Genomic DNA, 15,367 nt, shown 5'->3' on the forward strand with positions numbered 1-15,367 from the left:
CGAGATCCTACTGGTTCTCAATTTCTTGTCATAGATAAATATACACCTCCTTGGATGGGAGGAGCTAAGACAAGGGGAGTCTCTCGTTTGGAGACTTATTGGATCCACCAATTGCAGACCTACTCCCCTTTTGGGTTGAACATAGAATGGGACATCAATGCTTTTATCAACCAAGCATGATGCCTTTTCTCTATTTCCGGTACTTTAGGGTCCAGTTGGTACCTATTAGAATGTCTTTTATGAGAGGTTTTTTTATAAGTATTTTTAAATGTTTTTATGAAGGTATTTTTATTAAATTCTTATAACATGTATTTTAGATTGTATATTTGAATATATACTGGTTTGGACCCTATCACAAATATCAGCTTGATCCAACCAATAACGTGTCCTTTCTGAGGGGTGCCATCATTTGTCACACCTTAGTATCATATATATTTTTTATATATATTACATTATTTTATTTATTTTTTTCTACCCCCCACATGGAATCTCGGGATTCGAACCGGCGGTCCTTTTGCTGCTGGGTGGGAGTGCTGGCTACTATGCCACTGCCCATGTTCAGGCTAGAGCAATGTGTGGATGTATTATATTGTTTTTCATTTTTGCTGCCAGAGGGTGATACCTTGTAACTTAGTGTATTAATATACATGTCCTTATAACAAACTGCGCCATGTTGTAGGTTATATACACCGGACATTGTGCCGTTTTAAGCCACACCTGCCCCTATATGTCCCCGAAAATAGCGGTGCCATGTTTTTGGCTGTTTAAACCAGTCACTGTTCCACATGATGTCACATCCTCTTTCACATGTTAAAATGAGGCTTGGAACTCTTGTCCGGGCGCCATTTTGGCAGAACCAGGAAGTAATCCTCCTCTACACATGAAAACGAGGCTTGGAATGCAAGCCCTGGCGCCATTTTGGAGGAACCAGGAAGTAATCTCCATAATTTGCACTTTCAATCAGATGGAGCTGCCACTTGTTATGGGGGTAACCAGTACCTATAAATACTCAGCCAGTACAGTGGTCCAGCACCCCAGATGATGACTTCTAAGTCGAAACGCGTCGGGAGGATATGCTGAGACCACTGTCTTCTTTTATACAAGCGCTTGATTTTACTGCTTAACACGTGAGTGTATTTCCTTTGCTTTTTATGTATTAAAATTTCCATACGGAGTTACACTATATGCCTTCCTCTTTCTTTTAATTATGGGGCTGACTGCCTATATCTACTGAGTCCATCCATACCTTACACTTGTTCGGAGGTCCATCTGGAGGTCATATCTGGATAGAGCATCTGATCCCCTTGGTATATTATACCACAAAGCTTGATTGACTCACTAGGTGTACACCTATTTGAGTTCAATCCCTCTGGTAAGCAGCTTCTGGTGTCTTTGGTGGTGGACCCACTATTAACTGTTATTACATCATACATATTTGAAGTTAAAGACTGTCACTATATTATATCCACATGTGGTTGAGGATTATCATCACACATGACTGAAGCTTGTCACTGACTTTTTTCTTTTTTGGACATCACACGTCCAAGTTACTCTGTTTATAGACATCACATGTCATAATAGAGGACTGCTTGGAGTATTTTTGAGCACATCATTTATTATTCAAGTTTTCTGTACTAATATTATTTGTTATGGTTTATATGATCACATAAGCGCTGCACATTTCACCCTATTTACCAGAATTCACAAGAAAGACTCTGAAGTCAGCTGCGAGAAGATGTTATGGTCTTATGAGACCAATATTGAGTTTTGTAACCAATAAACTAAGCCAAACACTGTACATCATCATTACAAGATACCCACTGGGAAGCATAGTGATAGCAACATCATGCTGTAAGGACACTCCTGTACAGCAACTCTTTTGTAGGGCTGTAATCTTGAAGGAATGCTGCAGAATTCAGGGAAATCGTTTGAGGAAATCCTGATTCAGAACCTGGGTCTCAGAAAAAGATTTGACTTTCAGAAAGTCATTGGCACCAAGCATAAAGCTAAAACTACAAAATAATGGCTTAACCACTTGCTGATTGGCTCACGTGGATATACGTCAGCAGATTGGCACGGGTGCGCAAAACCACGTACCCGTGCATCACTCCGTCATTGGCCTGGGGTCCTGCGGACTCGATATCCGCCGGTGGCCCGCGATCATGGCACGGAGTGGCAGAACGGGGAGATGCCTATGTAAACAAAGCATTTCCCTTTTCTGCCTAGCAACATGACAAAGATCTACTTCTCCCAGTGATCAGGAGCAGTGATCTCTGTCATGTTCTAGTTAGCCCATCCCCCCTACAGTTAAAACACACTGAAGAAACACACTTAACCCCTTAATCGCCCCCTAGTGTTTAACCCCTTCCCTGCCAGTGACATTTACACAGTAATCAGTGCATTTTTATAGCACTGATCGCTGTATAGATGTCAATTGTCCAAAAATATCAAAAGTATCCGATCTGTCCACCCCAATGTCACAGTCATGATAAAAATCACAGATCGCCCCCATTACTAATAAAAAATAAATTAATAACAAAAGTGCCATAAATCTATCCCCTATTTTGTAAACGCGATAACTTTTGCACAAATCAATCAATATACGCTTATTGCGTTTTTTTTTAAATAAAAAAATATGTAAAAGAATACATATTGGCCTAAAGGAAACCTGAGGAAGAAATGTGTTTTTTTATATTTTTGGGGGGATATTTATTATAGCAAAAAGTAAAAATTGCTTTTTTTCATAATTGTCGCTCTTTTTTTGTTTATAGTGCAAAAAATAAAAACCGCAGGGGTGATCAAATACCACCAAAAGAAAGCTCTATTTGTGGGAAAAAAAAAGGACATCAATTTTGTTTGGGTACAACGTTGTACGACCGCGTAATTGTCAGTTAAAGCGATGCAGTGCTGTATTGCAAAAAAGGGCTTGGTCAGGAAGGGGGCAAATCCTTCAGGGGCTGAAGTGGTTAAAAACAATATAAATGTCTAGGAATGGCTGAGTCAAATCCTAATCTCAATCCAGTAGAGAATGGGTAGCAGGACTTGAAATGTTTCATTTACTCATGATAACTATGCAACCTGAGCAGTCTTGTATGGAGAAATAGTAAAATATTGCTGTGTCCAGATTTGCAAACAATGACCTATTGAAACAGACTTATGACTGTTATAGCTACCAGAGGTGAATTTACTAAATACTGACCTGAAGATGGTATATACTTATGCAGTTAGTTATTTTGTGGTTTCTTATTGTAATTAGTTTAAATTGCTATGCAGAAAATTTGTTTTTAATTTAATAAGAAATTAACAATTTCTCTTGATCAGTCAACTAACAAAGTTATATCCACTGTGATTTACAGTTCTATGACAATTGACCCTTTTTATGGGCCATGTACAGTATATGTTTTTTTTTCAGTATCTATCTATCAGAGAAGTGATAGCAGTGAATTCTAGGAAGCCAAAAAAAAAAAAAATATTATTAACTAATGCCAGGAATGGCGCTAGGCTATTAGCCCTTATAGCTAGACAAAAGGAACTGATGACCTAGGGGTGCTGCTGTCGAAACAGAGGTGGGACTCCATCTGTAAAACAAAGAGAGGGGAAGGGAGGAAGACAGCGCGACCACTCTGGTGTAGTCATTTCCAAGAGTTTAATTACAAAGAAAAATTAAAAACGAGTATAAAAACTACATATATATATATATATATATATATATATATATATATATATATATATACACAGTATGGCAGTTCGCGGAAGAGTGTGAGCCTGTGGTGGAGGCACAGTTCTAAAAGGGTGCAGCTGCATGGATGATGAGCTGCTACAGGCACAAAGTCCGGATCTCTGTGCCACTGGCTGTTAATAGGGAAATGGCTCTGACAACCCAGTAAGCACATGTAGTGCCGCGGCTTCCTTGTTCCCGGTGTCAAAGACCGATGGATGGTAATGTCTACCCGGACTCCAGAGTCACAGGACGCATTTTGAGGGACCTTCCTTTTCCTTCCAGAGCAGAGCAGCTCATTATCCATCCATCCACCTGCACCCTTTTAGGACTGTACCTCCACCATAGGCTCACACTCTCTCATGGACTCCCATATATATGAATGAGTATTCATTTTTAACTTTTCTTTGTAATTAAACCTCTTCGAAATGATTACATCAGAGTGGTCCAGGAAGCCACTTGGTGGAAGTCTACAGATAAATATGAATTTAAAATATTAAAGGTATAGTAACAGTTAGACAGCCCATAGATGAGTCAGTTTTATTCATTCAACCAGCAGTTTGAACACAAAAACTGACCTGATTCTCCTACCCACACACTCGATCTGCTGAGCTATTGTATTCTGATGGCAGGGAGACTTCCTGTAAGAATACACTGATCAGTACTGCCGACTATAGCTTGCAGCGCTGATAGAATGAGTAAATACCAATAGAAAGGTTGAACAGAAGTTAATCGGTAGATCAACTTCTATACAACCTGCCCATACATGGACTGAAAATTCGGCCAGTCTGGCTAAATTGCCAAATTTCGTTCAATGTATGGCTGGCTTAAGGCCCCATTCACACCTTTGCCTTTTGACGTAAGATATGTAACACACACAAATGCACGTGCACAGCTTTGCAATTAATTTTAATGGTGCATCTGAGCACTGAGTTAATATATATCAACAGGTCAATTTTTTGCACACATGAAAATGCATGCAACATAAAAAATGTGCATCAGCATGCATGAAAGCATGGATTAAAAACGTGCACAAAGAAATTAAAAGAACTGCGCATGATAAGGCATGAACCCTTGTAATAAACCAAAACCTAGATAATTCAAACTACAAAATGAAGAGAAAGAGCATAATCAGATATTACCTTTATTGAAAAACACATATCAAATTCAATATTAAATTCAGAGGTACAGGCTGCTGAGTTTATATGTAAATCTGGTCTTTTTCCTCTAAAAATTGATCTTAACCTTTGCCCGTTTGTTTTACTTTCTTTTAGTCACAGGAGCTGCCCTTCATAGGAAGGACAAATAGGTAGGCTCAGGAGGATATGGGTGCAGGAGTGTGAAGTTACAGAAAAAAAAGAGATTTTCTTTCTTTCTTTTTTTTTTTTTTTTTTTTTAGAAGATTTTCATATAAATCCAGCAGTGTCATCACTGGAAGAAACTGATTGTTTTGACATGCCATTTTGACTTGACATAATGTCTGCTGTTCCAGTTTTTCATTGCATGCTTAGTTTGAATCGCCTAGGTTTTTGACAGATTAATCTAAACATTAAAATAATAAGTCAATATGTGTGCTCTCTGAAAATACACTATAGTTTCCATTTAAATGCTACAAACAAATCTTATAGAAGTGTTTCTCCACTTTTATGTTATTTGCCCTTTTATTACAACAGTAATTTTATCAATAACTCTCTGGCATGTGACAATTTGTCTTGAGTACCCCATAAATTACCTATGCTTTTATAATATATATTACTAATTCAACTGTTGTGTATAAGATTAAATATGTATTTAACTTTCAAATCCATACGCTGAGTTTACTTTGACAAGTAGGAGTGCTCCTTGAACCTGTCAGCAGCACCCCTGGAGGTACATGTACCACATACCGCGAAATACTGCTGGTAAAAAAAGACAGTCTGTCTCAATGAATCATACAGTGTGAGTGCTCAGAGTATTTATACATCCAACTGCAAATTTCCTTTTAATGGAGACAACAGATGCAAGCATTTTCATGGTGCAATTCACAGAAAGCCCTATGTGTTTATCTTTTCAACTGACTTTTCCAGTCTCCTGTTTGCCCTTTTAGACTGCTGATCTACTAATCAGAGAATGTTGGATGATCTATCAGAGGCAGTGAACAGCAGTAAAGAAGCCTTTCTCTGCAGCACCAGAAGACAATAATAGACATCAACTAGCCCAAGAGATCTGAAAAGACCAGGCAGCTGTTACTCTAAGGTCACTATGTACACAGAGAACCTGAAACATAATTGCTCTAAAATCACCTACATAATGCTATAGTCTCTTAGTCTAGGTTCACATCTATGCGGCTGCATTTGATGCATTTTTAGGAACGTTTTCTTTTTTTTTTTTTAATTACTTTTTATTAAGAAAAACACTTATTTCAATTCATAAACAACAATGCTTATAAAATTTACAAACTCACAAATAGCCGAAAGGAGCAATAACAAAAAATAAAAAAACAACCACATTCCCTCTTTTTCCCTTCACTCCTCTCCCCTCCCTCCCCTTTCCCCAACCTCTCTACACAATCTCTCTTCTCATTCACCCTCCATGCCCCAACCTTTCTTCCTTCCTTCTCACCCCCCTTCACATCCAACATTCAATCACCGCTATTTCCGCTTCCAACCATTGCTTACATATTTTCTGAAATTTCTTATTGTTACCCCTCTTCTTATATATATATTTATCCTTATCAGTCGTATCATTTACCTCTTTCACCCATTCTGCTACCGTCGGGGGAACTTTTGCTTGCCATTTCAGTGCAATTAACTTTTTCCCTTGAACGTTTTCAGCGCATTTTGCATTTTTAAACCAGCGCTTTTTTATGCATTTTTGCATGCAGTTTTAATGTATTTTGCTTTTTTACGTTTTTTTTCCCTCTGTTTAAAACGCACTGTAAAACACACTTTATAAAGCTGGTTGCTACGGAGGGGGCTGGGAACGCCGGTCGCCAGGTCACTAACAACCGATGAGTCATCAGCTGTCAGCAAGGTTCCCGCCCCCCCCTCCTGAACCATACCAGGCCGCATGCCCTCAACATGGGGGGATGGGTGCTTTGGTGCAGCCCCAAAGCACCTTGCCCCCATGTTGATGAGGACAAAGGCCTCTTCCCGACAACCCTTGCCCGGTGGTTGTTGGGATCTGCGAACGGGGGACTTATCTGGAAGCCTCCTTTAAACAAGGGGACCCCCAGATCCTGGCCCCCCACCCTATATGAATGGGTATTGGGTACTTCGTACCCCTACCCATTCACAAAAAAAGCAGTGAAAATTAAAAAAAACAAGAGCCAGTTTTTGACAATTCCTTTTCTAGTAAAATAGCTCTGAGCCACCGTCTTTCCCGATATCGTCTGTCCCAATGTCATCTGTGATTCAGGAGGGGGGGCGCTTCCTTGTCCGCTCCCTTTCCTGACCTGCTGGGCGGCATGCTTGGATAAGGGTCTGGTATGGGTTTTGGGGGGACCCCACGCATTTTTTTAAAATTTTGGCATGGGGTCCCCTCCGAATCATACCAGACTGGTATGATTCGGGCCTGGTATGGAACTGATGGGGAACCCCATGGCGTTTTTTTCGCAAATTTTTTTTGCCGGCAAATTTCTTTTGCCGGCAAATTTCTTTTTTTTTTTTTACATGACTCATCAGTTGCTAAGGATGCGGTGGCCCCCTGTTTAGCAACTTGCTATATACAGTGGTAAAATAAGAACTGCAAAATGCAAAACACATGAAAAATCGCACCACAAACGCATCACTTGCATTTCTGGTGCAGCTCCATTGAAATCTATTAGCCACAAATTGCGGGAAAAAGTCCCCGACCTTTCCAAAAAAGCACCAGCCACAAAACACATAGGTGTGAACTAGTACCATAGGAAACCAAGTTAAATGGACTGTAGTGCATTTCTGCAAACTGCAAAACGCACAAAAAAACGCATAGGTGTGAACGTAGGGTTATGGTCAGCCCTAGTTGGCTGTCAGCTGAGATATAGCAAGTCTTTTCAAATGACACTTAAAGTGTTACTAAACCCAGGACCCTGCATTCACTATATCTGGTCTCCCACAGTACACAGAACATGGAAATGCAATTATTTTAGTAAATATAAGCTGATAAATACCTTTTCTCATCAGCAATATATAGTAGTCTTGTGACTTCTATCAGTTCCTAATAAAGCTTGTAGGAGGAGTTTTCATTCTCCCCTGATGCTCTGTCTAGACATGTCTGGACAGTGCTGATTGGCCCTGTGCTGAGCACTCTCCCAAGAAAAAAAAAACTCTCTAGCAATACACACCAAACTGAACATATGCAGCCTGTCCCCTGGCTCTGTAAATATCAGGTTATTGTTTGGAGACAGTGGAAGAAGAGGAGGATCAGAGAGACAGGATCAAACAACCTTTATACACAATGCAAAGGATTAACCCCTTAGGACCCACAGTGAGTATAACAAATATGCCTTACTGCATATACAGACTGATTTTACTGTTGTGGATTTAGTAACACTTTAATGATATCCTTATTCTCCAAAAATAATATATACACATTAACTAATTAATCTGTAACCTGTAATCTATTTTTCAATAAATCTATTCTTTCTGTGTTTTTGTGCCTCTATGAGCTCATGAACCTCTCATTTTCCCCCTCACTTACATTTGTTCATAGTCCATAGCCCCTTATCCATCTCAGGAGCCAGTAAGAGAGGGTGGCCACATTCCTACATACAGTTTGACCATGGAAAAAGAATGTAGCCACCCCTTACAGAACAGGCTGTCCAGGGCTGGCCCTACCATGGTTCCCGGCCTTACCATGGTTCCCGGTGAGTCCATGGGACCCAGACGGCAGTTTGAGTAGAGGCAGCCTCAGTGTTGAGGCCACAGGAACAACAGGCAGCCGCAGCAGCCAGCATTAAAATACTCCACCGACACAGACCAGAACTGCCTCTGCCTTCATTCTCCAGACCAGCATACAGTCTGTGTCACCTCCTCTCCTCCTGCTCCTGTGTACATTGCTGGGTAGCCATTAGCATTGGTTTGGAGTGGGTGGGCATGGCTTGTGGGGTGGAGGCGGAGCCAGAGCGGCGTATGGGTTAGGGAGCGAAGCAGAGCAGGTTTACCAGCTGAAAGGCCTGGCCACCTAAAGCACATCACATGACAGCATAGAATGAAGAACAGTACAAGTACCCGCTCATCACTGACACCACCAGTGCTGCAAGACTAATAAGAGGCTCAGGTACCATTTTGCCAGCTGGTGAGTTCTATTTTTACAGTAAATCTAGGTAATGTGAGTGGCAGGCTCAGGCTGGCTCAAAGCGGTGTTCCAGCCGCGTTTTTTTTTTTTTTTAAAGTCAGCAGGATCCATCGGATCGCGTGCTGGCGCTGCCATCCTAACAAAGGGAAACAGGCAGTGGAGCCTTGCGGCTTCACTGCCCGTTTCCTACTGCGCATGCGCGACTTGTGCGATGCTTTGTGAATGGGTGGCTGTCTTCTTGGACACACACAGGTCTCAGAAGACAGCGCGCCCCATTTCCCAGGAGGCAACGTGAGGGATGAAGAGAAGGAACAGCTCCGTGTAGAAGGAAGTGGCAGATTAGGACGACTGCCTAGCAACAGCCATTTCTGGTAAGTAAAAATTTTTTTTTTTCAAATGTTTTTTAATATATTTTAAATAGACTGTGAATGTAATTTTTTTTAGGGTGGACCTCCGCATTAATTGGTTGCTCTATGTATGTTTACTCAGCTCAGGGCAAGTGCCTCCCGCTTACCGATCATGCTATAGCTGATTGACAGCTACAGCGCGACCAGCTAGTTCTGGGTCGCGCTAGTTCTGGGCCTCCCAGTCTCACTCTTCTTGGAAGAGTATGAGATAGCTGGGTCCGCAGGACCCAGTGCATTGCGGATCGGGGTGTAGGGCCTATGACAGCGGCCCTTTACCACTTGTTCACTCCATCCAGTGTCGGAGTGATCACTTGTCATCAAACTAGCATCGTTGCTGGTTCAGCTTGTGCTGCTGCAGTGTGAGGAGAGAGAAACACTGCAGCAGCGCAAGCTGGCACGATCATGTGTGCCATCAGTGCAATCACAGTGCCATCAATGCAATCACAGTGCCCCATCAGTGCAATCACAGTACCCCATCAGTGCAATCACAGTGCCCCATCAGTTCAATCACAGTGCCGCATCAGTGCAATCACAGTGCCGCATCAGTGCAATCACAGTTCCATCAGTGCAATTACAGTGCGATCACTGTGCCCCATCAGTGCAATCACAGTGCCCCATCAGTGCAATCACAGTTCCATGAGTGCCCCATCAGTGCAATCACAGTGCCCCATCAGTGCAATCACACTGCCATCAGTGCCCCATCAGTGTAATAACTGTGCCATCAGTGCCCCATTAGTGCAATCACAGTGCCCCATCAGTGCAATCACAGTGCCCCCATCGATGCAATTACAGTATCTCATCGATGCAATCACAGTGCCATCAGTGCCCCATCAGTGCAAATCACAATTCCATCAGTACCCTATCAGTGCAATCTCAGTGCCACCATTGCCCCATCACTGCAACCACAGTGCCATCAGTGCAATCACAGAGCCCCATCAGTGCCCCATCAGCAGTGCAATCAGTATGTCAGTATGTCATATATTTTTGCATATAGACAAGGTACTGTTGCATGTAAATCTGACTTATAGTTTGAGTTTTAACTATCATGATATAATAAAATAATGGATGTGGGGACCTTTTGGTGGGGCAATTTCTTTTTCTTTTTTTTTTTTTGTTGGGGGGGGGGGGCAGCATTTCATTTTTGGACCCAGGCAGCACAATGTGAGGCTGTCAGATCACAGCAGCAAAAAAAAGAATTTGGAGATCTGGAGGAGGATGAGTGCAATAGATGGTTCTTTTCTGATTTAGGAATATACACTTGAATAGAATTTAAAAAAAAAAAGTCAAACAAAAAAAAACTGAGTTTAGTGTCACTTTAAAGGGCTTTGTGAAGTTATATTGGAAGGGACTGCAGATGTTATGTTCATTACACTGCAGTTCCCATAGCTAACTGCATTCAGTCTCTGAACATTATTTGAAGGGCTTTAGTTGCTGCAGCAGAAATCTATGAGGCTGATAAATTCCATCACATGATGCAAAGGAACTGAAAGCAATCATTGAACATACAGGTAACTGCTGTGCACACATCAGGCCTTTTACAGAGATGTGTCAAATAAAGGATAGCATAGCGATAAGTGTAATTGACTTAATATATGTACCTTTGGTAATCCTTTTCATTGATATCTCTTGGAGTACTCCTTAGCTGGCCATAAACATTACAATCTGACTGTATAATCTAATTTAATCTAATTTAGATTAAAAAACCTAAGGCTTCATGCACGCTAGTGTTTTTTTAAGCTCCTAGAAGCTGTTATTAGCATTCTTTTCTGCTCCTAGAAGCGAAATAGTGTTATCCTATGTGTCCATGCACACTACTAGGCTAGACTACTAGGGTTTTTTGAGCTTGAGTATCTAGGAGTGTAGAGTTTCTTGGAGCATTTTTCCAGCAGAAACACTCCTAAACGCTGCTAAAAGCTACTTTTTTAGCTTTTTCACCCCCTTTTTTTAAAGGAACTGCAAAAACGCTAATAAAATGCTAATGCTCCTAAACAATCTTAAACGCTCCTAAACACTCCTTGAATGCTACTAAAATGCTGCTACAAAAAGCTATTTCCAGCGTTTTTTCCAGCATTTTTTTTAGCTTAAAAAGACCCCTAGTGTGCATGGAGTCTTAAATTGTATCCAGCCAGCCAGGCAGGCCCATGGACTACATGTTGGTAGATTTAACAGAGATTGTACAATCTGACTTTAACAAGTATGTTCAGTTTCAGAAAGACCATATATTCAAATTTTCACATGAAATACAACAAATCTGAGCATCCCTTGTTGTAATCTGGCAGTGGAGTGGTGCCCACTAGACAATAATACATTTTTTACATCTTATTACAAATCCAAGCCACTCATCATACTCGTAATGCACTCACCTATGGTCAAGGTGTAGGTGGGATCAAAGAATAGAAAAGTGTTAAGGTGGCCTTAAAATACTTATAAAATCTTCTGTACTTAAGAAACATGGTTTTTGTCTTAAGCATTCTCTGCTACGAGTTTTGCTGCATAGTCTGAATGTTGGTCACTTAAGTAATACAGTGCAGTGATTAATAATGTCATGAAGGATAAATGGAAAGTTATTGTCACAATAAAACTTAGCTATCTCATTGATTTATTTACTTATTATAGAAAACACATATTCATATCTAGGCAACATCAACCTATCTTACCAGCTCAACACGCCCAAAGCCTCCGGTCCCAAGTGTGGTGATAACATCCAAGTAACGGAAAGGGGAAGTGCTGGAGAACCTGGATACCAACTCTCTGAGCTGGTTGACCTCAGAGTTATCTCGGGAAACTGAATGATGAAGGCTCTTTTTCCTGCAAGAGAAAAATCTATTACAAGTTAGAATATTTTTTTTTTTTTTAAAACGAGGCAAGACATTTATCTCTCTACAAAGATAATGTCATTGCTACCTACAGTTTTAGCGCAAGAATGTTAAAGCTTTAAACAATATTTGATAATTTGCAGCGTATAAATCTGGAAGTGTATAAATTATTCTTTAAACTCTTACTAATATTGTATGTGATGAAAAAAACATGTTAACACAGTGATATACATATGCATTTTGACTGGTTTCTGATGCATCAAAGATTTTTTTGGAAATGTACTGTATATAAAACACAACTCAAGAAGATGCTTTACCACGTATTGTGCAAGTTATTTTATGCAGGCACAAAAAAGCCTGTAAATGCAACGTGCTGCAATGTGTTGGTAAGAACCAGGCCAACTGGAACTAATGCATTTTTTATTGGTCATGTATCTAGCCTGTATTGTAAATCACAGCAAAATGCTTGTAAACACCCCCAGTGTGAAAAAGCCCTATGTATTAGTAAAGTATTGTGTAACACATAAAACACAGTTGATATGTTTCTTCTCATGTAACTGAAGTCAGCAGCCAGATTTGCTAAGCAGCATGTATGTGTTGTTACTGCATACTTGAATCACATGCACGTAATAGCAGAGAATTCCTAAATGTAGGGTGGCTCAAAGCAAAATGTTTTTATAATCCCAATTTTTCACACGGGGTAATTTGGGGACCAGGTAATGTGGCATCTCTTTGGCTTGGTTAGAGTTATGCCCCGTACACACGGTCGGACTTTGTTCGGACATTCCGACAACAAAATCCTAGGATTTTTTCCGACGGATGTTGGCTCAAACTTGTCTTGCATACACACGGTCACACAAAGTTGTCGGAAAATCCGATCGTTCTAAACGCGGTGACGTAAAACGCGTACGTCGGGACTATAAATGGGGCAGTGGCCAATAGCTTTCATCTTTTTATTTATTCTGAGCATGCGTGGCACTTTGTGCGTCGGATTTGTGTACACACGATCGGAATTTCCGACAACGGATTTTGTTGTCGGAAAATTTTATCTCCTGCTCTCCAACTTTGTGTGTCGGAAAATCCTATGGAAAATGTCCGATGGAGCCCACACATGGTCGGAATTTCCGACAACACGCTCCGATCGGACATTTTCTATTGGAAAATCCGACCGTGTGTACGGGGCATTAGACTTCAAAGTGAGAAGGGTTAAATGTCATGGTGGCATTAACTATGAGGGATATGTTAAAGACTGGAGGAAACGTATACATTTGGGACTGAAAACATAGAAAACAACACTAACCTGACAGAGGTCTAACCCTTAATGCTTATCCTGTCCTTAATCTTTAAAATGGTCCCTTAACCTAAGAGTTGAACCTAATTCTTAAAACTTAATCTGATTTTATCCCATCCACCACCTTAACCTTTACCTAAATCCTAAAATCAACCCCTTAACCCTTAGCATTCCTTCCACCTAACAATAACTTACCCCCATAACTGGCACCAAGAACTACTGAGGCCAAGATCTTTTTTTTACTATATTGTTATTGAAGACAGAAACATAACATGGAACAATGGTGCATAAATAGCACAGTTACAACACGTGCAGTGGCGCCTACACAAAGGCCCAGCCCCCAGTGCTCAAGTGGGTTACATAAATTCAGACAAAAAAGGACTGACTCTGATATGTAGTACAAACAGAATGCTAATAACAGGTGGCAGGGGTTTATTTTGTAGCGGAATCCTGTGCCTGTAGGTGTCAGGTAGCTAGAAAATGTAATCTATTAGAAGATTGAAACAATGGCTGAAAGGTTCGGAAGCCAGCGGTTAATGAGGGACCAAGTAATGTCTGTTCAATTTGGATACACTGTCGGTGTCAGCAAAATGGTAAAAAAAAAGGAGGGGGGTCTCCCTTCCACTCGTAGGATCAAGAGGGGACCTCCAGGGGTGGGGTTTGCTATAAAGGAAAGGCCAATGTTGAGAAAAAGTAAAGAAAAGAATAAAGGCCAGGAACTCATGTAAGAATTTGACCTGCTATGCACAATCAACCATGCACAATGTATTAGACTGCACAGAGAATGAACAACAGTAGTCAAGGACAATAACAACATGTGATAGGCTGAAGTTTATTTAACTTGTGGGCTTCCTTGCACTGGTTGGGACTACAACTACAAGTTTATTTCTATACCAGTATAAGATCATTTCTATCAAACCTCTTCATATGGACTGAAGAGTTTCCCAAGTGCCACTGAAGTTTCCTAAGTATATTGAGCTTGGTTGTATATACCAGTGGTCTCCAAGCTGTGGCCAACATTCCAAACATTGCCCTTTGCCAGCCTATATCTGGCCTTGGGGCACTATTCTTTCCACTGACACCAAGAGTGGTGCATAATTCCTGCCACTGATACCAATGATGGGGCACTATTCCTCCAACATGATATCAATGCTGGGGCACTATTCCTTCTAATGACCACAAGTGCATGTAATTTCTATACTCCCATTGACCACAAAGCCTGAGGCATTGTTGATTCCCACTGAATCCAGGATGTTTTCGAATCCTACTGGCCACAATCCGGCCCCACTAATGTCTGAAGGACAATGAATTGGCCTTTTGTTTAGAAATTTTGGAGACCACTTGTCAGGGAGTAGGAATGAGCCCACGGTCCGAGACGAATGTAAGTTTCGACTCGAACGTCGGGTGTTCGTTTGTTCTAAAACGAACCGAACATATGGGGCGTTTGCGGAAAATTTGAGTGCTATGGAACGCCCCATAATGCACTGCGAGATCACAGTGCATTGCTGTGTGATGATTGGCCAAAGCTTGCACCTGACCTACATGCTTTGGCCAATCACAGCGCGCTCTGCTGAGGGAGCCTTTGGCCAATCATGGCCCAGGGTGACTAAGTCCATGCCCCACACTATATAAGGCTGCTTACAGAGCGGCCGTGTGTAGTGTTGTTGGCGTAGATAGAGAGATAGCTTGAGTTAGATTATTCAGTTAGTGGCAGTTATTATTATTCAGGTTATTCAATTAGTGGCAGTTTATTTGATATATATATATATATACAGTCAATCTAATATATATATTTTATTATCTCTTTCACACCTGAGACCTTGTAACACTAATGAGTCAGATGACACCGGGGAGAGAAAATTACTAATGGGCCCAATTT

At 41.0% G+C, this 15,367-nt stretch overlaps 1 protein-coding gene across 2 annotated transcripts in view; it reads right to left on the minus strand.

Moving 5' to 3' along the window:
• Positions 1–15,367, minus strand: part of LOC141106160 (cGMP-dependent protein kinase 2-like) — a 397,387-nt gene that overhangs the window by 103,676 nt on the left and 278,344 nt on the right. Inside the window, exon 11 of one of the 2 annotated variants that reach the window (XM_073596694.1) lies at positions 12,039–12,189. In XM_073596694.1, coding sequence (XP_073452795.1) covers positions 12,039–12,189 — 151 coding nt within the window. Of the gene's footprint in view, positions 1–12,038; positions 12,205–15,367 lie in introns of both variants that reach the window. The other variant, XM_073596693.1, reaches the window with a different exon arrangement.

The sequence above is a fragment of the Aquarana catesbeiana genome, linkage group LG08 (genome assembly GCF_042186555.1).
Source record: "Aquarana catesbeiana isolate 2022-GZ linkage group LG08, ASM4218655v1, whole genome shotgun sequence".
NCBI lineage: Eukaryota > Metazoa > Chordata > Amphibia > Anura > Ranidae > Aquarana > Aquarana catesbeiana.